Source organism: Ranitomeya imitator, chromosome 5 (assembly GCF_032444005.1).
Source record: "Ranitomeya imitator isolate aRanImi1 chromosome 5, aRanImi1.pri, whole genome shotgun sequence".
NCBI lineage: Eukaryota > Metazoa > Chordata > Amphibia > Anura > Dendrobatidae > Ranitomeya > Ranitomeya imitator.
The window spans coordinates 711,124,448-711,146,811 of NC_091286.1; the positions used below are offsets into that span (position 1 = coordinate 711,124,448).

At 47.1% G+C, this 22,364-nt stretch overlaps 1 protein-coding gene across 1 annotated transcript in view; it reads left to right on the plus strand.

Moving 5' to 3' along the window:
* LOC138638920 (zinc finger protein 665-like) overlaps positions 1 to 15,116 on the plus strand; it is a 165,218-nt gene extending 150,102 nt beyond the window's left edge. Inside the window, exons 4-7 of the mRNA XM_069728670.1 lie at positions 10,219 to 10,410; positions 10,510 to 10,674; positions 12,444 to 12,567; positions 13,047 to 15,116. Of these exons, the coding sequence (XP_069584771.1) occupies positions 10,219 to 10,410; positions 10,510 to 10,674; positions 12,444 to 12,567; positions 13,047 to 14,458 (1,893 nt within the window). The 3' untranslated portion in view covers positions 14,459 to 15,116. The remainder of the gene's footprint in view (positions 1 to 10,218; positions 10,411 to 10,509; positions 10,675 to 12,443; positions 12,568 to 13,046) is intronic.
* Positions 15,117 to 22,364: the final 7,248 nt, after the last annotated feature.

Genomic DNA, 22,364 nt, shown 5'->3' on the forward strand with positions numbered 1-22,364 from the left:
TGATAAGTCTGTTGCCATTAGTACTTTACAGTCTAAGTTCATTCTGTCTGTGACTCTGATTTGTTCATTATCAGCCATTTCCGTCGATGCCTATGTAGATTCAGGCGCTGCCCTGAGTCTTATGGATTGGTAATTTGCCAACCGCTGTGGGTTTAGTCTGGAGCCTCTGGAAGTCCCTATTCCTTTGAAAGGAATTGACTCTACACCTTTGGCTATGAATAAACCTCAGTACTGGACACAAGTGACCATGCGTATGACTCCCGTTCATCAGGAGGTGATTCGCTTCCTGGTACTGTATAATTTACATGATGTCTTAGTGCTTGGTCTGCCATGGTTACAAACTCATAACCCAGTCTTGGACTGGAAAACGATGTCTGTGTTAAGCTGGGGATGTCAGGGGGTTCATGATGATGCACCTCCGATTTCTATCGCTTCATCTACTCCTTCTGAGATTCCTGTGTTTTTGTCTGATTATCAGGATGTTTTTGAGGAGCCTAAGCTCAGTTCGCTTCCTCCTCACAGGGATTGCGATTGTGCTATAGATTTGATTCCTGGCAGTAAATTTCCTAAAGGTCGTTTGTTCAATCTGTCAGTGCCAGAGCATACTGCTGTGCGGGATTATGTTAAGGAGTCCTTGGAAAAGGGACATATCCGTCCATCTTCGTCCCCTTTGGGAGCAGGTTTTTTTTTTTGTGGCCAAAAAAGATGGTTCCTTGAGGCCTTGTATAGATTACCGTCTTTTGAATAAGATTACAGTTAAATATCAGTATCCTTTGCCATTGTTGACTGATTTGTTCGCTCGCATTAAGGGGGCTAAATGGTTCACTAAGATTGATCTTCGGGGTGCGTATAATCTTGTGCGGATAAAGCAGGGTGATGAGTGGAAAACCGCATTTAATACGCCTGAGGGCCATTTTGAGTATTTGGTAATGCCTTTTGGACTTTCTAATGCTCCTTCTGTCTTCCAGTCCTTTATGCACGATATTTTCCGTGAATATCTGGATAAATTTATGATTGTGTATTTGGATGATGTTTTGGTTTTTTCTGATGACTGGGAGTCCCATGTTCAGCAGGTCAGGAAGGTGTTTCAGGTCCTGCGGGCCAATTCTTTGTTTGTAAAAGGTTCAAAGTGTCTCTTTGGAGTCCAGAAGATTTCTTTTTTGGGGTATATTTTTTCCCCTTCTACTATTGAGATGGATCCCGTCAAGGTTCAGGCTATTTGTGACTGGACGCAGCCTACATCTCTTAAGAGTCTACAGAAGTTCTTGGGCTTTGCTAATTTTTATCGTCGTTTCATAACTAATTTTTCTAGTGTTGTTAAGCCTTTGACGGATTTGACTAAGAAGGGTGCTGATGTTGCTGATTGGTCTCCTGCGGCTGTGGAGGCCTTTCAGGAACTTAAGCGCCGGTTTTCTTCTGCTCCTGTGTTGCGTCAGCCAGATGTTTCGCTTCCTTTTCAGGTTGAGGTTGATGCTTCCGAGATTGGAGCGGGGGCGGTTTTGTCACAGAGAAGCTCCGATTGCTCAGTGATGAAGCCATGTGCGTTCTTTTCTAGAAAGTTTTCGCCCACTGAGCGGAATTATGATGTTGGTAATCGGGAGCTTTTGGCCATGAAGTGGGCATTTGAGGAGTGGCGTCATTGGCTTGAGGGTGCTAGACATCGTGTGGTGGTCTTGACTGATCACAAAAATCTGATTTACCTTGAGTCTGCCAAGCGTCTGAATCCTAGACAGGCTCGTTGGTCACTGTTTTTCTCCCGTTTCGATTTTGTGGTTTCATACCTGCCAGGTTCAAAGAATGTGAAGGCGGATGCTCTTTCTAGGAGTTTTGTGCCTGACTCCCCTGGAAATTCTGAGCCCACTGGTATCCTTAGGGATGGGGTGATTTTGTCGGCTGTCTCCCCAGACTTGCGACGTGCTTTGCAGGAGTTTCAGGCGGATAAACCTGATCGTTGTTTGCCTGAAAGACTGTTTGTTCCGGATAATTGGACCAGTAGAGTCATCTCCGAGGTCCATTCTTCTGCGTTGGCAGGTCATCCTGGAATATTTGGTACTAGAGACTTGGTGGCCAGGTCTTTTTGGTGGCCTTCCTTGTCGAGGGATGTGCGTTCTTTTGTGCAGTCTTGTGAAGTTTGCGCTCGGGCTAAGTCGTGCTGTTCTCGGGCCAGTGGATTGTTGTCACCTTTGCCTATTCCGAAGAGGCCTTGGACGCACATTTCCATGGACTTTATTTCGGATCTCCCTGTCTCTCAAAAAATGTCCGTCATCTGGGTTGTGTGTGACCGCTTTTCTAAGATGGTTCATCTGGTCCCCTTGCCTAAGTTGCCTTCCTCCTCTGAGTTGGTCCCTCTGTTTTTTCAGAACGTGGTTCGTTTGCATGGGATTCCGGAGAACATCGTTTCTGACAGGGATCCCAGTTTGTGTCTAGATTTTGGCGGACGTTCTGTGCTAAGATGGGCATTGATTTGTCCTTTTCGTCTGCATTCCATCCTCAGACGAATGGCCAGACGGAACGAACTAATCAGACCTTGGAAACTTATTTAAGGTGTTTTGTTTCTGCTGATCAAGATGACTGGGTTACCTTTTTGCCGCTTGCCGAATTTGCCCTTAATAATCGGGCTAGTTCTGCTACCTTGGTTTCTCCTTTCTTTTGTAATTCGGGGTTTCATCCTCGTTTTTCCTCTGGTCAGGTGGAGCCTTCTGATTGTCCTGGAGTGGACATGGTGGTGGATAGGTTGCATCAGATTTGGAGTCATGTGGTGGACAATTTGAAGTTGTCCCAGGAGAGGGCTCAGCAGTTTGCTAATCGCCGTCGCCGCGTGGGTCCTCGACTTCGTGTTGGGGACTTGGTGTGGTTGTCTTCTCGTTTTGTTCCTATGAAGGTCTCTTCTCCTAAGTTCAAGCCTCGGTTCATCGGTCCCTATAGGATCTTGGAAATTCTTAACCCTGTGTCGTTTCGTTTGGATCTCCCGGCATCGTTTGCTATTCATAATGTGTTCCATCGGTCGTTGTTGCGGAAGTATGAGGTACCTGTTGTTCCTTCGCTTGAGCCTCCTGCTCCGGTGCTGGTGGAGGGAGAATTGGAGTATGTTGTGGAGAAGATCTTGGATTCTCGTGTTTCCAGACGGAAACTCCAATATTTGGTCAAGTGGAAGGGTTATGGTCAGGAGGATAATTCTTGGGTGGTTGCCTCTGATGTTCATGCTGCTGATTTGGTCCGTGCATTTCATAGGGCTCATCCTGGTCGCCCTGGTGGTTCTCGTGAGGGTTCGGTGACCCCTCCTCAAGGGGGGGGGTACTGTTGTGGATTCTGTTTTTGGGCTCCCTCTGGTGGTTACAGATGGTACTGGGTGACTTGTGTTCTCTGCGGTCTCTGGTGTCCACCTGTTCTATCAGGATATGGGAGTTTCCTATTTAACCTGGCTTTCTTGTCATTTCCTCGCCGGCTATCAATGTAATCAGTGTGTCTTGTTACTTCTGCTTCCCGCTTCTGTATTCTTCAGGACAAGCTAAGTTTTTGATTTTCCTGTTCCACGTTTTGCTTAATTTTTGTCTTGGTCCAGCTTGCAGATATGTGATTCCTTTTTGCTGGTTGCTCTAGTGGGCTGATATTACTCCTCATGTTCCATGAGTTGGAACATGAGTTCAAGTAATTTCAGGATGGTTTTTTGTAGGGTTTTTCGCTGACCGCGTAGTTCACTTTTGTATCCTCTGCTATCTAGCTTTAGCGGGCCTCATTTTGCTGAATCTGTTTTCATAACTACGTATGTGCTTTCCTCTCATTTCACCGTCATTACATGTGGGGGGCTGCTATTTCTGTGGGGTGTTTCTCTGGAGGCAAGAGAGGTCTGTGTTTCTTCTAATAGGGAAAGTTAGTTCTTCGGCTGGCGCGAGACGTCTAGAATCATCGTAGGCACGTTCCCCGGCTACAGCTAGTTGTGTGTTGAGGTTCAGGATCGCGGTCAGCTCAGTTTCCATCACCCTAGAGCTTGTTTTATTTTTTGTGCTTGTCCTTTTGTGATCCCCTGCCATTGGGATCATGACACCAAACTCAACATGGCGCCACCATTGATTCCAGCCGATCTTGTATTCAAAAAGTCAAATGGTGCTCCCTCACTTCCGAGCCCCAACGTGTGCCCAAACAGTGGTTCATCCCCACATATGGGGTACCAGCATACTCAGGATAAACTGCGAAACAATTATTGGGGTCCAATTTCTCCTGTTACCCTTGTGAAAATAAAAAATTGCTTGACAAAACATCTTTTTTGAGGAAAGAAAAATGATTTTTTATTTTCACGGCTCTGCGTTGTAAACGTCTGTGAAGCACTTGGGGTTCAAAGTGCTCACCACATATCTAGATAAGTTCCTTGGGGGTCTAGTTTCCAAAATGGGGTCACTTGTGGGGGGTTTCTACTGTTTAGGCACACCAGGGGCTCTGCAAACGCAACGTGACGCCCGCAGACCATTCCATCAAAGTCTGCATTTCAAAAGTCACTACTTCCCTTCTGAGCCCCGACGTGTGCCCAAACAGTGGTTTAGCCCCACACATGGGGTATCAGCGTACTCAGGAGAAACTGGACAACAACTTTTGGGGTCCAATTTCTCCTGTAACCCTTAAGAAAATAAAAAATTCTGGGCTAAAAAATTATTTTTGAGGAAAGAAAACGTATTTATTATTTTCACGGCTCTGCGTTATAAACTTCTGTGAAGCACTTGGGGGTTCAAAGTGCTCACCACACATCTAGATAAGTTCCTTTGGGGGTCTAGTTTCCAAAATGGGGTCACTTGTGGGGGGTTTCTACTGTTTAGCCACATCAGGGTCTCTGCAAACGCAACGTGACGCCCGCAGAGCATTCCATCAAAGTCTGCATTTCAAAACATCACTACTTCCCTTCCAAACCCCGACGTGTGCCTAAACAGTGGTTTACCCCCACATATGGGGTATCAGCGTACTCAGGAGAAACTTGACAACAACTTTTGGGGTCAAATTTCTCCTGTTACCCTTGGGAAAATAAAAAATTGCGGACTAAAAAATCATTTTTGAGAAAATAATTTTTTATTTTTATTTTCATGGTTCTGCGTTATAAACTTCTGTGAAGCACTTGGGGGTTCAAAGTGCTCACCACACATCTAGATTAGTTCCTTTGGGGGTCTAGTTTCCAAAATGGGGTGATTTGTGGGGGATCTGCAATGTTTAGGCACACAGGGGCTCTCCAAACGCGACATGGTGTCCGCTAATGATTGGAGCTAATTTTCCATTTAAAAAACCAAATGGCGTGCCTTCCCTTCCGAGCCCTGCCGTGCGCCAAAACAGTGGTTTACCCCCACATATGGGGTATCAGCGTACTCAGGACAAACTGGACAACAACATTTGGGGTCCAATTTCTCCTATTACCCTTGGAAAAATAGGAAATTCCAGGCTAAAAAATAATTTTTGAGGAAAGAAAAATTATTTTTTATTTTCATGGCTCTGCGTTATAAACTTCTGTGAAGCACCTGGGGGTTTAAAGTGCTCAATATGCATCTAGATAAGTTCCTTGGGGGGCTAGTTTCCAAAATGGGGTCACTTGTGGGGGAGCTCCAATGTTTAGGCACACAGGGGCTCTCCAAAAGCGACATGGTGTCCGCTAACACAGGGGTCCCCAACTCCAGTCCTCAAGGCCCACCAACATGTCATGTTTTCAGGATTTCCTTAGTCTTGCCCAGGTAATAATTGCATCACCTGTGCAATGCAAAGGAAATCCTGAAAACATGACCTGTTGGTGGGCCTTGAGGACTGGAGTTGGGGACCCCTGCGCTAACAGTTGGAGCTAATTTTCCATTCAAAAAGTCAAATGGCGCTCCTTCCCTTCCGAGCCTTGCCATGTGCCCAAACAGTGGTTTACCCCCACATGTGAGGTATCGGCATACTCGGGAGAAATTGCCCAACAAATTTTAGGATCCATTTTATCCTGTTGTCCATGTGAAAATGAAAAAATTGAGGCGAAAATAATTTTTTTGTGAAAAAAAAAGTACTTTTTCATTTTTACGGATCAATTTGTGAAGCACCTGAGGGTTTAAAGTGCTCACTAGGCATCTAGATAAGTTCCTTGGGGGGTCCAGTTTCCAAAATGGGGTCACTTGTGGGGGAGCTCCAATGTTTAGGCACACAGGGGCTCTCCAAACGTGACATGGTGTCCGCTAACGATGGAGATAATTTTTCATTCAAAAAGTCAAATGGCGCTCCTTCCCTTCCGAGCTTTACCATATGCCCAAACAGTGGTTTACCCCCACATGTGAGGTATCAGTGTACTTAGGAGAAATTGCCCAGCAAATTTTAGGATCCATTTTATCCTGTTGCCCATGTGAAAATGAAAAAAATTGAGGCTAAAAGAATTTTTTTGTGAAAAAGTACTTTTTCATTTTTACGGATCAATTTGTGAAGCACCTGAGGGTTTAAAGTGCTCACTATGCATCTAGATAAGTTCCTTGGGGCATCTAGTTTCCAAAATGGGGTCACTTGTGGGGGAGCTCCAATTTTTAGGCACACGGGGGCTCTCCAAACGTGACATGGTGTCCGCTAAAGAGTGCAGCCAATTTTTCATTCAAAAAGTCAAATGGCGCTCCTTCCCTTCCAAGCCCTGCCGTGCGCCCAAACAGTGGTTTACCCCCACATATGCGGTATCAGCATACTCAGGACAAATTGGACAACAACTTTCATGGTTCAGTTTCTCCTTTTACCATTGGGAAAATAAAAAAAATTGTTGCTAAAAGATCATTTTTGTGACTAAAAAGTCAAATGTTCATTTTTTCCTTCCATGTTGCTTCTGCTGCTATGAAGCACCTGAAGGGTTAATAAACTTCTTGAATGTGGTTTTGTGCACCTTGAGGGGTGCAGTTTTTAGAATGGTGTCACTTTTGGGTATTTTCAGCCATATAGACCCCTCAAACTGATTTCAAATGTGAGGTGGTCCCTAAAAAAAATGGTTTTGTAAATTTCGTTGTAAAAATGAGAAATCGCTGGTCAAATTTTAACCCTTATAACTTCCTAGGAAAAAAAAATGTTTCCAAAATTGTGCTAATGTAAAGTAAACATGTGGGAAATGTTATTTATTAACTATTTTGTGTCACATAACTCTCTGGTTTAACAGAATAAAAATTCAAAATGTGAAAATTGTGAAATTTTAAAAAATTTCGCCAAAATTTCCGTTTTTATCACAAATAAACGCAGAATTTATTGACCTAAATTTACCACTAACATGAAGCCCAATATGTCACGAAAAAACAATCTCAGAACCGCTAGGATCCGTTGAAGCGTTCCTGAGTTATTACCTCATAAAGGGACACTGGTCAGAATTGCAAAAAACGGCCAGGTCTTTAAGGTCAAAATAGGCTGGGTCATGAAGGGGTTAATGGTGCTATATAAATTAATAATAATAATAATCTGTTACACATGGATGAGGTACAAGTGGTGATCCAGAGATACGATTTGTCCCAAGTATAAATCATAGCTTTTATTTAGCCATTTAAAAAATGCTCCAAATACATTGGCAGTAGTGCAGATAAGATACTAGTGGCAGGACCTACGCATTGACATACGTCTGGCTCATGGTGACCATGAATCACCACTTGTACCTCATTGTATCTACTTCAGCTGCTCTGACTTGATCTGCGCGTGGATGTAATAATAATAATAATAATAATAATAATTTTTATTTATATAGCGCCAACATATTCCGCAGCGCTTTACAAATTATAGAGGGGACTTGTACAGACAATAGACATTACAGCATAACAGAAATCACAGTTCAAAATAGATACCAAGAGGAATGAGGGTCCTGCTGCTCGCAAGCTACAAACTATGAGGAAAAGGGGAGACACGAGAGGTGGATGGTAACAATTGCTTTAGTTATTCGGACCGGCCATAGTGTAAGGCTCAGGTGTTCATGTAAAGCTGCATGAACCAGTTATCTGCCTAAGTATGTAGCAGTACAGACACAGAGGGCTATTAACTGCATAAAGTGAATGAGAACATGATGCGAGGAACCTGATTGTTTTTTTTTTGTTTTTTTTTTAAATAGGCCACACAGGGATCGTTAGGTTAATGCATTGAGGCGGTTGGCCAGTCTGAACAAATGAGTTTTTAGGGCACGCTTAAAACTGTGGGGATTGGGGATTAATCGTATTAACCTAGGTAGTGCATTCCAAAGAATCGGCGCAGCACGTGTAAAGTCTTGGAGACGGGAGTGGGAGGTTCTGATTATTGAGGATGCTAACCTGAGGTCATTAGCGGAGCGGAGGGCACGGGTAGGGTGGTAGACTGAGACCAGAGAGGAGATGTAGGGTGGTGCTGAGCCATGGAGTGCTTTGTGGATGAGGGTAGTAGTTTTGTACTGGATTCTGGAGTGGATGGGTAACCAGTGTAATGACTGGCACAAGGTAGAGGCATCGGTGTAATGGTTGGTGAGGAATATGATCCTGGCAGCAGCATTCAGGACAGATTGGAGCGGGAAAGTTTGGTAAGAGGGAGGCCGATTAGTAGAGAGTTACAATAGTCCAGACGAGAATGAATAAGTGAAACAGTAAGAGGTTCTGCAGAGTCGAAAGTAAGAAAAGGGCGAATTCTAGAAATGTTTTTGAGATGCAGGTAAGAAGAGCGAGCCAATGATCGGATGTGGGGGGTGAATGAAAGGTCAGAATCAAGGATGACCCCAAGGCAGCGGGCATGTTGCTTTGGCATAATGGTGGAACCGCACACGGAGATGGCAATGTCAGGCAAAGGTAGGTTAGTAGAGGGAGAAAACACGAGGAGTTCAGTTTTTGACAGGTTCAGTTTCAAATAGAGGGAGGACATGATGTTAGAGACAGCGGTAAGACAATCACTGGTGTTTTCTAAAAAGGTTGGCGTGATAACAGGAGAAGTGTATAATTGGGTGTCGTCAGCATAGAGATGGTACTGGAACCCAAATCTACTGATTGTTTGTCCAATAGGGGCAGTATGCAAAGAGAAGAGGAGGGGGCCTAGGACTGATCCTTGAGGAACTCCAACAGTAAGGGGAAGGTGAGAGGAGGAGGAACCAGCAAAACATACAGTGAAGGATCGGTCAGAGAGATAGGAGGAGAACCAGGAGAGAACGGTGTCCTTGAGGCCGATGGAGCGGAGCATAGTGAGGATGAGCTGATGATCCACAGTATCGAATGCTGCAGAGAGATCCAAGAGAATTAGCATGGAGTAGTGACCATTAGATTTAGCTGTTAGTAGGTCATTAGAGACTTTAGTGAGGGCAGTTTCAGTAGAGTGTAAAGAGCGGAAACCAGATTGAAGAGGGTCGAGAAGAGAGTTATCTGAGAGATAGCGGGTAAGACGAGAGTGGACCAGGCGTTCGAGGAGTTTAGAGATGAAGGGAAGATTAGAGACAGGTCTATAATTAGCGGCACAGTTTTGATCGAGGGATGGTTTTATTGATGTAAATTCTTCACACCCTGGAAGGTGAGCGGACTACCACTAATTTTCTTCACATGGTGGAGGCAGTGTGATGGCGCAGGCATGCATGGATTCCAATGATCCCGGGTCACCAGTGTTTAATGATGATGATTGATGCTCAGATCCAACCAAATGCAGCAAGGTTCTTTAGACTGCACTTCACAGGACAGATGGAAAATGATCCAATAGATCCTGCGAAAAAGAAGTGGAGTATTCCCCAATGATCAAGTCATCACCAGATGACCAGATCTCAGCCCTATTGAGCTGCATTTCACAGGCTGAAGACAAAACTGAAGGCAGAATAAGCCACAAACAAGCGACAACTGAAGTCTCTGCAGTAAAGGCAGCAAAAGTAGTAAACCAGTGATGGTGATGTCCATGGCCTCCAGACTTCAGGCCATCAATGCAGCAAAGCCTCACACAGGAGGAGACCAGCAATGGTGATGTCCATGGCCTCCAGACTTCAGACTGTCATTGCTGTAAAGGATTAAAGATGACCTTTTTATTTATGGGAAAGTTAATTTGTCCAATTACTTTTGAGTGACTAAAATGAGGAGGATTTGTAGAAAGATGGCTGCAATTCCTAAACGTTTCACAGGAGATTTTGGTTTTTCCCCTTTAAATAAACCTGAAAGTCTTCCCTTCCATTACATCTCAGTTGTTTCATTTTACATCCAAACTAGCGACCTGCAGAGCTGAAATCACGAGGATTCCACTCTGGCCAATGATTTCTGCTCCTAACTGTATGTTTGTCAGGTTCCTGTCAGGTGTCAGGATGCCGCTGTCTATTTCTCCATGGAGGAGTGGGAGTACATGGAAGGACAGAAGGGTCAGTACCAGGACGTCAGGATGAAAAATGACCCAACGAGGAGCAACAAGGACAAAAGCAACATGACTGCAAGAATATTACTCCTCGCCCTGGAGATAATCGACTTGTTAAAGGGAAAGGTGAGAGTCTCCCATGAGATCACTCTGATCTCTATTAATATAACAGGACTGAAAAGATGGATAGAATCTGTGGTGATTGGCGTCTGTCACTGTACACAGGAGCACACGGTGGTGAAGAAGACGTCCGGTGACCGTGTGACCCCCGGTATGTCCGGAGGACGGAACAAGATCCAGAGCCCCATCACAGAACCCCTGCACTCCCCGACACCTGAGAAGAAGGTCCTAGAACTGGCCAACAAGATCACTGAGCTGCTGACCGGAGAGGTGACTGCTGGGAGATTACACTGGGGGATTCTGGGTGATGAGAGGAGACTGCTGGGAGATTACACTGGGGGATTCTGGGTGATGAGAGGAGACTGCTGGGAGATTATACTGGGGGATTCTGTGTGATGAGCGGAGAGGTGACTGCTGGGAGATTACACTGGGGGATTCTGGGTGATGAGCGGAGAGGAGACTCCTGGGAGATTACACTGGGGATTCTGGGTGATGAGAGGAGACTGCTGGGAGATTACATTGGGGGATTCTGGGTGATGAGCGGAGAGGAGACTGCTGGGAGATTACACTGGGGGATTCTGGGTGATGAGCGGAGAGGAGACTGCAGGGAGATTACACTGGGGGATTCTGGGTGATGAGAGGAGACTGCTGGGAGATTACACTGGGGGATTCTGGGTGATGAGAGGAGACTGCTGGGAGATTACACTGGGGGATTCTGGGTGATGAGAGGAGACTGCTGGGAGATTACACTGGGGGATTCTGTGTGATGAGCGGAGAGGTGACTGCTGGGAGATTACACTGGGGGATTCTGGGTGATGAGCGGAGAGGAGACTCCTGGGAGATTACACTGGGGATTCTGGGTGATGAGAGGAGACTGCTGGGAGATTACATTGGGGGATTCTGGGTGATGAGCGGAGAGGAGACTGCTGGGAGATTACACTGGGGGATTCTGGGTGATGAGCGGAGAGGAGACTGCAGGGAGATTACACTGGGGGATTCTGGGTGATGAGCGGAGAGGAAACTGCTGGGAGATTACACTGGGGGATTCTGGGTGATGCGCGGAGAGGAGACTGCTAGGAGATTATACAGTATACACTGGAGGATTCTGGGTGATGAGAGGAGACTGCTGGGAGATTATACAGTGTACACTGGAGGATTCTGGGTGATGAGAGGAGACTGCTGGGAGATTATACAGTGTACACTGGAGGATTCTGGGTGATGAGAGGAGACTGCTGGGAGATTATACAGTGTACACTGGAGGATTCTGGGTGATGAGAGGAGACTGCTGGGAGATTATACAGTATACACTGGAGGATTCTGGGTGATGGATGGAGAAGTGACTTAAGGGAGATTATACAGTATACACTGGAGGATTCTGGGTGATGAGAGGAGACTGCTGGGTGATTATACAGTATACACTGGAGGATTCTGGGTGATGAGAGGAGACTGCTGGGAGATTATACAGTATACACTGGCGGATTCTGGGTGATGAGAGGAGACTGCTGGGGGATTATACAGTATACACTGGAGGATTCTGGGTGATGAGAGGAGACTGCTGGGAGACTATACTGTATACCAAGGAAGGTGACGGGCACAAGGGGGCATTCTTTGCGTCTGGAGGAGAGAAGGTTTTTCCACCAACATAGAAGAGGATTCTTTACTGTTAGGGCGGTGAGAATCTGGAATTGCTTGCCTGAGGAGGTGGTGATGGCGAACTCAGTCGAGGGGTTCAAGAGAGGCCTGGATGTCTTCCTGGAGCAGAACAATATTGTATCATACAATTATTAGGTTCTGTAGAAGGACGTAAATCTGGGGATTTATTATGATGGAATATAGGCTGAACTGGATGGACAAATGTCTTTTTTCGGCCTTACTAACTATGTTACTATGTTACACTGGAGGATTCTGGGTGATGAGAGGACACTGCTTGGAGATTATACAGTATACACTGGAGGATTCTGGGTGATAAGGAGACTGCTGGGAGATTATACAGTATACACTGGAGGATTCTGGGTGATGTCGCTCTCGTTGGTTGTCAGGTTCCTCTCCGGTGTCAGGACGTTGCTCTCTATTTCTCCATGGAGGAGTGGGATTATGTAGAAGGACACTGGGATCAGTATAAGGACGTTGTGGTGGAGGAGCACTGGCCTCTTATATCACCAGGTAAGAGGAGACCTCAGCCATTTCTTTGTGGTCGTTTCTGTGGTCGACACTGTCAGATATCATACATCCTCACTACTGTCCCTGGCCGTACATACACGTGTCTGTAATTACCTGTTAGTATAATTATTGTTATTTGGTGTAACATGATTTTGCCCTTGTCTGAATGTGCACTGATGATCATGAAAGAGGAGCAGGTTTGCACTGGGACGTGGTCTGGAAGTCCAGGGGTCTCCTTTGTGCTTCCCCTGATAATTGAGAACTTCTCAAACACAGTTACTGGGGAAGGTGGAACCATTGGAGGATCCCATATTGTGCATCTTCTGTTTCCCGGTGATAGGGTGATTTCTCGTAATGTGCATTGAATTTCTTAACATTTCTTCTACATTCTCCATCCTGGATCGGAGGTGGGACATGGATGGACCTTTATGTTTAAAGTTGTGATTTATAAAAATAATGAAATCTATTTTTGTTTCTAACAGAAAATACAAGTGATCGTTCTGGAAGAAATGTCGTGTTATTGCTAGAATATAATGTAAAAGAAGAAGATATCATGTGTCAGTCCTCAGGAGAAAACCTCATTACCCTTAATGTAAATCAAGAATATCTTGTTAAATGTAAGCAAAGTCACACAAGAGAAAAGCCGTATTCATGTTCAGAATGTAAGAATTGCTTTTCAAGCAAATATCATCTTACTAGACATCAGAGAATACATACAGGAGAGAAGCCGTATCCATGTTCAGAATGTGGGAAAGGTTTTATAAACAAATCAAATCTTGTTTTACATGAGAAAAGACATAAAAGTGACATGCCTTATTCATGTTCAAGATGTGGGAAATGTTTTTCCCAAAAATCTAAACTTCTTAAACATGAAAGAAATCACAAATTAAAAAAGCCGTTTTCATGTTCAGAATGTGGAAAATGTTTTAGATCTAAATCACACCTTGTTATACATGAGAGAATTCACACAGGAGAGAAGCCGTTTTCATGTTCAGAATGTGGAAAATGTTTTATAGATAAATCAGATCTTGTTAGACATGAGAAAATTCACACAGGAGAGAAGCCGTATGAATGTTCAGAATGTGGGAAATGTTTTATTATAAAATCATATCTTGTTAAACATGAGAGACTTCACAGAGGAGAGAAGCCGTATTCATGTTCAGAATGTGGGAAATGTTTTATAAGTAAATCACACGTTGTTATACATGAGAGAGTTCACACAGGAGAGAAGCCATATTCATGTTCAGTATGTCAGAAAAGTTATAAACATAAATCAGGTCTTGCTAAACATGAGCTAATCCACACTAGTGTAAAGCCGTATTCCTGTTCAGAATGTGGAAAATGTTTTAAAGAAAAGTCAAATATTATTGCTCATAGGATAATTCACCCAGAAGTGAAGCCGTATTCATGTTCTCGCTGTCAGAAAGCTTTTAGATATAAAGCAAATCTTACTGCACATGAGAGAATTCACACAGGAAATGCATATACATGTTCAGAATGTGGAAAATTATTTTTAAGTAAATCACATCTTCTTGCTCATGTGGAAATGCACACTGAAGAAAAGCCGTATTCATGCTCAGAATGTGGAAAATGTTTTAATACTGAAGCCCTGCTAAGTGATCATCAAAGAGATCACACTGGAGAGAATCCAGTTACATGTAGCGTATGTGGGATCTGTTTTATATATGAATCAAGTCTTCTCAGACATAAGAAAATTCATGTTCAGAATGTGGACAATGTTTCTTTAAACGAATCCTTTCAGATGAAACATCAGAGAAGTTACACAGTAGAGAAGCCGTACTCCTGCTCCGAATGTGGAAAATACTTTATTAGCAAAGACAAACTTCATAGTCATCAGAGAAGTCGCACACAGGGGGGGAGCTGTTTAATATGAAACTTTTTTTTTCAAATTCAATTATTCTTTTATTTTTGTATTTAGAAAGTACAAGAAAATCCAATACAAATAGTACAGGAGTAAAATATAGCTATAAATTTATGCATAGCTACAGTACTTTGGGGTTATAGGGAGATTTTTCCATCAATATCCCGATGAAGCATGTGTTTTTCCATATGAAAGATAGAGAGAGAGGGAGCGGACCAAGGCAGACCACCAATCAATAGAGTGAGATTAGGAACATGGATGTGACGACATGCCAGATAATCTTAGTTGGGGCTAGACGGTAGGCGTCACAATTTTGGAAATCCATCCAATCCCACCAAATCACTATCATCATCAGCCGGTGAGAGGGCAATGAAATGCTCCATCCTAATAAGGAGAGAGATCTCCGCAAACCATTCCTCCACAGTGGGTGGAGTAATGCTTTTCCGGTGTCGCAGAATGACATTCTTAGCCGCCTGTCTTAGGTAGCCTATTGTCGACCTTTTATACATGCGTTTACTTATGATGCCATAATTAAGACATTTGTCGAAACGCGTTGGTCAAACGCTGCTGTATGTGCATAATGCTGTAACACAACTAATATTTCACTAACGTAGTTTACCCAAAGTTATATTTTTTTAATATGGAAAAATAAATGTTGGAATTTTTAGCATCTTTTGTTCCTGCTGGTTTCTTCTATTTTTTCTGTTCTTGAACTGGTTGCTCAACTTTTCATCCACGTGGGAACAGATGAGGAAAAAAGCCCATATATAGGTGAGCTGCCTTCGGTTGTCCATTTTTGTGCATTTACTTATTGGTGACATTGATAGGAGGAGGAGGGCTTCTGGCGTATTGGGAATGGTCATACCAGTTATTTTCTCAATCAAGGGAATCACCTTTGCCCAAAATGTATTTGTTATAGGGCAGCAAAGTATTGGAGATGTCATGAGAAAAAAATATCGGATGGGATTTGTTTGAACCGAGAAATCTATTTGCAGATAGGCCTGGAGGGAAATCTGGATTATCTGAAATTGGGAGCAAAGGGCCCTGGGGGTCGATTAAGGATAAGCTTCTTTTTTTTTTACCTCAAAGCCAGAACGGTGGCGTAAGTACTCTATGACATGAGGCCAGGACAGGGAATAGTTAAATGAGTGCACCATGGGAGAGTGGTAAGAACTTTAGGACAAATGGATTGAGCTAGTTTGACCCATAATTTCCCCTCCAAATAATGGAAGAAGTCCAGGATTCTAGTGTGCACTGCTGCCATGTAATACCTTCTACAATCCGGAAGGCTAAGGCCCCCCTCTTGTTTGTGTCTGATCAGGACTTCTCCACGAATACATGGACGTACACTTGCCCAAATAAATCTGCGAAAGTTACTTTACAGCCTTTTCCAAAAATTTTAGAGAATTGCCACGGGGATGGTTAGAAAGAGATATAAGAGTTTAGGTAGGACGTTCGTTTTTAGTATAGTTATTCTCCGAACCAGGAAAAATCTTTCACCGTTCAAGAATTAAGATCTCTATGGAGTTGTTCAATAAAGGGCCCAAAACTAAGACCAAATAGACGGGAGAGGTCTCTGGATACAAATTCCTAAGTATTCAATGCCCTGTGAAGGCCAGGCAAAGGGAAAATTGGACTGGATGGAATCCTTTGTGGATTTGGGGAGGGAAGCACCGAGGGCATGTGACTTAGCTGTGTTGATTATAAAATTTGACCATGTGCCAAAGTGAACTATTTCAGCCATAACAGCAGGGATGGATATATGTGGTTGTGTAATGTATAGCAGGACATCATCAGCAAAGGCAGAGCATTTGTACTCTGTGTCTCCCACCCAGGGGCGGATTATCAGAGGGTCAATATGGGCGGTAGCCCAGGGCCCTGTGGTCTGGGGGGGCCCTGGGCTACCGCAGAGATCGACCCTCTGCTAATCATCTGTGAATGCCGTCGCCGGCATTTATGTGCTCCTGCCGTAACCGGTGGGCAGAGAGAGGGGGCCCGCATCGGGCCCCTTCTCATCTGCTCACCGGGCCCCTTCCGGCGCTGCGGCGGTTTCCTATTGGTGTGCGGGCGCACGCCCGCACATCAATAGTTAACAACAGCCACCAGCCAATTGGAGGCTGGCGGCTGATGTCGGCCACGCGCACACGTCGCCGGCGTCTGACGTCATTGTCAGTCGCCGGCGAGTGTGCTCTGTTGGAGGGAGCTCGTCGCTGGAGCGAGGACAGGTGAGGAGTTTTTTTTTTTTTTTTTTTATAACGGCGGACACACACTGAGGGCAGATGGCTGGAGGACGGACACTGAGGGCAGATGGCTGGAGGACGGACACTGAGGGCAGATGGCTGGAGGACAGACACTGGGGGCAGATGGCTGGAGGACGGACACTGAGGGCAGATGGCTGGAGGACGGACACTGAGGGCAGATGGCTGGAGGACGGACACTGAGGGCAGATGGCTGGAGGACGGACACTGAGGGCAGATGGCTGGAGGACGGACACTGAGGGCAGATGGCTGGAGGACGGACACTGGGGGCAGATGGCTGGAGGACGGACACTGAGGGCAGATGGCTGGAGGACGGACACTGAGGGCAGATGGCTGGAGGACGGACACTGAGGGCAGATGGCTGGAGGACGGACACTGAGGGCAGATGGCTGTAGGACGGACACTGAGGGCAGATGGCTGGAGGACGCACACTGGGGGCAGATGGCTGGAGGACGCACACTGGGGGCAGATGGCTGGAGGACACACTGGGGGCAGATTGCTGGAGGACGGACACTGAGGGCAGATGGCTGGAGGACGGACACTGAGGGCAGATGGCTGGAGGACGCACACTGGGGGCAGATGGCTGGAGGACGCACACTGGGGGCAGATGGCTGGAGGACACACTGAGGGCAGATGGCTGGAGGACGGACACTGAGGGCAGATGGCTGGAGGACGGACACTGAGGGCAGATGGCTGGAGGACGCACACTGGGGGCAGATGGCTGGAGGACGGACACTGGGGGCAGATGGCTGGAGGACACACTGGGGGCAGATTGCTGGAGGACGGACACTGAGGGCAGATGGCTGGAGGACGCACACTGGGGGCAGATGGCTGGAGGACGGACACTGAGGGCAGATGGCTGGAGGACGGACACTGGGGGCAGATGGCTGGAGGACGGACACTGGGGGCAGATGGCTGGAGGACGGACACTGAGGGCAGATGGCTGGAGGACGCACACTGGGGGCAGATGGCTGGAGGACGCACACTGGGGGCAGATGTCTGGAGGACGGACACTGAGGGCAGATGGCTGGAGGACGGACACTGGGGGCAGATGGCTGGAGGACGCACACTGAGGGCAGATGGCTGGAGGACGGACACTGAGGGCAGATGGCTGGAGGACGGACACTGAGGGCAGATGGCTGGAGGACGCACACTGGGGGCAGATGGCTGGAGGACGGACACTGAGGGCAGATGGCTGGAGGACGGACACTGAGGGCAGATGGCTGGAGGACGGACACTGGGGGCAGATGGCTGGAGGACGGACACTGAGGGCAGATGGCTGGAGGACGGACACTGGGGGCAGATGGCTGGAGGACGGACACTGAGGGCAGATGGCTGGAGGACGGACACTGGGGGCAGATGGCTGGAGGACGGACACTGGGGGCAGATGGCTGGAGGACGGACACTGAGGGCAGATGGCTGGAGGACGGACACTGAGGGCAGATGGCTGGAGGACGGACACTGAGGGCAGATGGCTGGAGGACGCACACTGGGGGCAGATGGCTGGAGGACGCACACTGAGGGCAGATGGCTGGAGGACGGACACTGAGGGCAGATGGCTGGAGGACGCACACTGGGGGCAGATGGCTGGAGGACGGACACTGAGGGCAGATGGCTGGAGGACGGACACTGAGGGCAGATGGCTGGAGGACGGACACTGGGGGCAGATGGCTGGAGGACGGACACTGAGGGCAGATGGCTGGAGGACGGACACTGAGGGCAGATGGCTGGAGGACGCACACTGGGGGCAGATGGCTGGAGGACGGACACTGAGGGCAGATGGCTGGAGGACGGACACTGAGGGCAGATGGCTGGAGGACGCACACTGGGGGCAGATGGCTGGAGGACGGACACTGAGGGCAGATGGCTGGAGGACGGACACTGAGGGCAGATGGCTGGAGGACGGACACTGAGGGCAGATGGCTGGAGGACGCACACTGGGGGCAGATGGCTGGAGGACGCACACTGGGGGCAGATGGCTGGAGGACGGACACTGGGGGCAGATGGCTGGAGGACGGACACTGGGGGCAGATGGCTGGAGGACGCACACTGGGGGCAGATGGCTGGAGGACGGACACTGGGGGCAGATGGCTGGAGGACGGACACTGAGGGCAGATGGCTGGAGGACGGACACTGGGGGCAGATGGCTGGAGGACGCACACTGGGGGCAGATGGCTGGAGGACGCACACTGAGGGCAGATGGCTGGAGGACGCACACTGGGGGCAGATGGCTGGAGGACGGACACTGGGGGCAGATGGCTGGAGGACGGACACTGGGGGCAGATGGCTGGAGGACGGACACTGGGGGCAGATGGCTGGAGGACGGACACTGGGGGCAGATGGCTGGAGGACGGACACTGAGGGCAGATGGCTGGAGGACGGACACTGGGGGCAGATGGCTGGAGGACGGACACTGGGGGCAGATGGCTGGAGGACACACTGGGGGCAGATTGCTGGAGGACACACTGGGGCAGATGATTGCTGGAGACACTGGGGCAGATGATTGCTGGACACACTGGGGCAATGCTGGATACACTGGGGCAGATGATTGCTGGACACACTGGGGCAATGCTGGAGACACTGGGCCAGATTGCTGGACACACTGGGGGTAATATGCTGGACACACTGGGGGCAGGACTGGAGGCATGGGCAGAATGTAGGCACGGGGCATGATTGGAGACATGGGGCAGGATTGGATCATGGGGCAGGATGTGGAGATCATATGGGGTAGAATGGATACTCATGAGTGCAGGATGGGAGAACACATGGCTGGAGCCAGGAATGAGATAAACGGAGCCAGGGTGGGGAATATTATTACCATAGGGGCTAATTAAGGGATATTGTTACTGCAGTGATGTATTTATTTTATTTTTTGAGTATACTGTTTTAAATGGGGGGGCGGTCCTGTTATTGTGCAGAGTGTTACTATATCGCCTTTTTATCTTCATGTGGTGTAATGTAGAAGTTGTGAAAAATTAAGTAATGTGTTCTGCAAGTGGAGCTCGAGATAACTGTGTTATTTCCTGCAGAAACGAGTCCTGGCTGGAAGGAATGATGGCGGTCTGTGCTGGATGAAAGATGAAGGACTTCACCTAGAGACGTCACTGGTGAGTCAGTGTTACCTATACACTGACACTATACACTGTATACTATATAGAGGTCCTGTGTATAATGTCACCAGTGATCTCAGTATTACCTCTACACAGACACTGCATACTAAGTACAGATCTCCTGTGAATACTGGCACTTATGGTGATAGTATTGTGTTGTTTTTTTATTACTGATCAGTATTGTAGTATTCAGTCACTATGTGGTGGTAATATGTGGTCTGGAAATGGTGTTGTGGTATTTGTCCCTTGTATGTGCTATTTGGTCACCAAGTGGTAATATGTGGTCTTGACATGGTGCGGTGGTATTTGTTCCTTGTATGTGATATTATTCGATCACTGTGGTTGTAATTTGTGGTCTGGTCACGGTGCGGTTGTATTTGTTCCTTGTATGTGATATTATTGGTCAAGCTATACCTAAATTGTATTGCAGATTTTAACAAATATTTAATAGGTTACAGTAGAGTAGGGCCCGGCCATTTTTCTGGTATAATCTGGTTCGGGTATATCATGACCCCCGTCACATGACCCCCGTCACATGACCCCCGTCACATGACCGGGGGGGGGGGGCCCACAGTGTGTGAACAGCCCGGGGCCCTGGCTACCCTTAATCCACCCCTGCTCCCACCTTATCCCCTTGATATTGGGTTTATCACAGAATGATGAGAGCAGGTGCTCCATCACTAGGATGGATCAGGGGACAGGGGAAATCCCTGTCTTGTTCCATTATTATGAAAGGCGATGATATTGTTCCATTTATCTTCAGCCTAGGTGACGGATTGCAATATGGGGCTATGATTTTGGTTATAAAAGGGTCCCCTACCCCAAGCTTTTTAAGAGAGTAATATATAGCGTGCCAGGAGACTCTATCTATGGCCTTCTCAGCATCTAAGGAAAGTATTAGTAGAGGGATACCTCTTGATAGGGCGTGATGAATAACATCAATTTAAGGTGTTGTAGCGACCTTCCCTCCCAGGGAGTAATCCCACCTGATTCAAGTGTATGTTTTCGGGTTAAAAAGGTTGCAGCCTATTGGCCAATATTTTCGCTTAGATCTTCAGATCCACATTCAGCAGAGCTATATAAATAAAGATTATTATTATTAGATATAGCTCTATACCTAGAACATAAATGTGGGTCCTCACCCTTTTTTGGGTGAACAGTATTATGTGCCTCTGTGGTTTGAGGAGGGAAAGGGTTCGTGCAGGATGCGTGGTTAAATCCACCTAGCAGGAGAGGTGAAAGGAGAGGAAGGAACGTTTTATAGAATTTTACCTGTATATCCATCTGGGCTCGGGCTTTTGCCACTCGCTAACGACTGGGTGGCCAACAGTAGTTCGGACTCTGCTAAAGGTTCATCTAGAGATGAGGTGGGAGACGTTTTTAAAGGGTTCTGTGCTTGTGTCTCAGGCGTGTCTGTCCCATTCAAGGAAATATAAACAGGGGATGTGTTGTTTGGTATACCATCGAGATTGTATAGGTGAGTATAATATTTATGGAATTCAGTAGTGATATCTTCTGTTGTATTTAGCATTTGACCCGAGTTATCTCTTATTTTTGGGATGTGATTTTGGACTTGTTGAGATTTTAGAGCTCTCGCTAGCATGTGTCCACATTTATTGCAATGTTCATAAAACTTAGTGCTACAGACCTGAAGATAGCATCTATATCCCAAGTCTAAAGGTACTGTCACACTAGACGATATCGCTAGCATTCCGTGACGTTGCAGCGTCCTGGCTAGCGATATCGTCCAGTGTGACACGCAGCAGCGATCAGGCCCCTGCTGTGATGTCGCTGGTCGGGGCAGAAAGGCCAGAACTTTGCTTTGTCACTGGCTCTCCCGCTGACATCGCTGAATCGGCGTGTGTGACGCCGATTCAGCGATGTCTTCGCTGGTAACCAGGGTAAACATTGGGTTACTAAGCGCAGGGCCGCGCTTAGTAACCCGATGTTTACCCTGGTTACCATCGTTAAAGTAAAAAAAACAAACGCTACATACTTACCTACCGCTGTCTGTCCTCGGCGCTGTGCTTCTCTGTACCGGCTGTGAGCACCGGGCAGCCGGAAAGCAGAGCGGTGACGTCACCGCTCTGCTTTCCGGCCGCTGTGCTCACAGCCAGTACAGTGAAGCACAGCGCCGGGGACAGACAGCGGTAGGTAAGTATGTAGCGTTTGTTTTTTTTACTTTAACGATGGTAACCAGGGTAAACATCGGGTTACTAAGCGCGGCCCTGCGCTTAGTAACCCGATGTTTACCCTGGTTACCGGCATCGTTGGTCGCTGGAGAGCTGTCTGTGTGACAGCTCTCCAGCGACCAAACAGCGACGCTGCAGCGATCCGGATCGTTGTCGGTATCGCTGCAGCGTCGCTTAGTGTGACGGTACCTTAATAGTTTTTTTGCTTCCTGCTCCTCCACCACCAGGGAATAGCGACTGTGAAAGGACCCGCTCCTCCACCACCAGGGAATAGAGACTGTGAGAGAAAGGACCCGCTCCTCCACCACTAGGGAACAGCGACTGTGAGAGAAAGGACCCGCTCCTCCACCACTAGGGA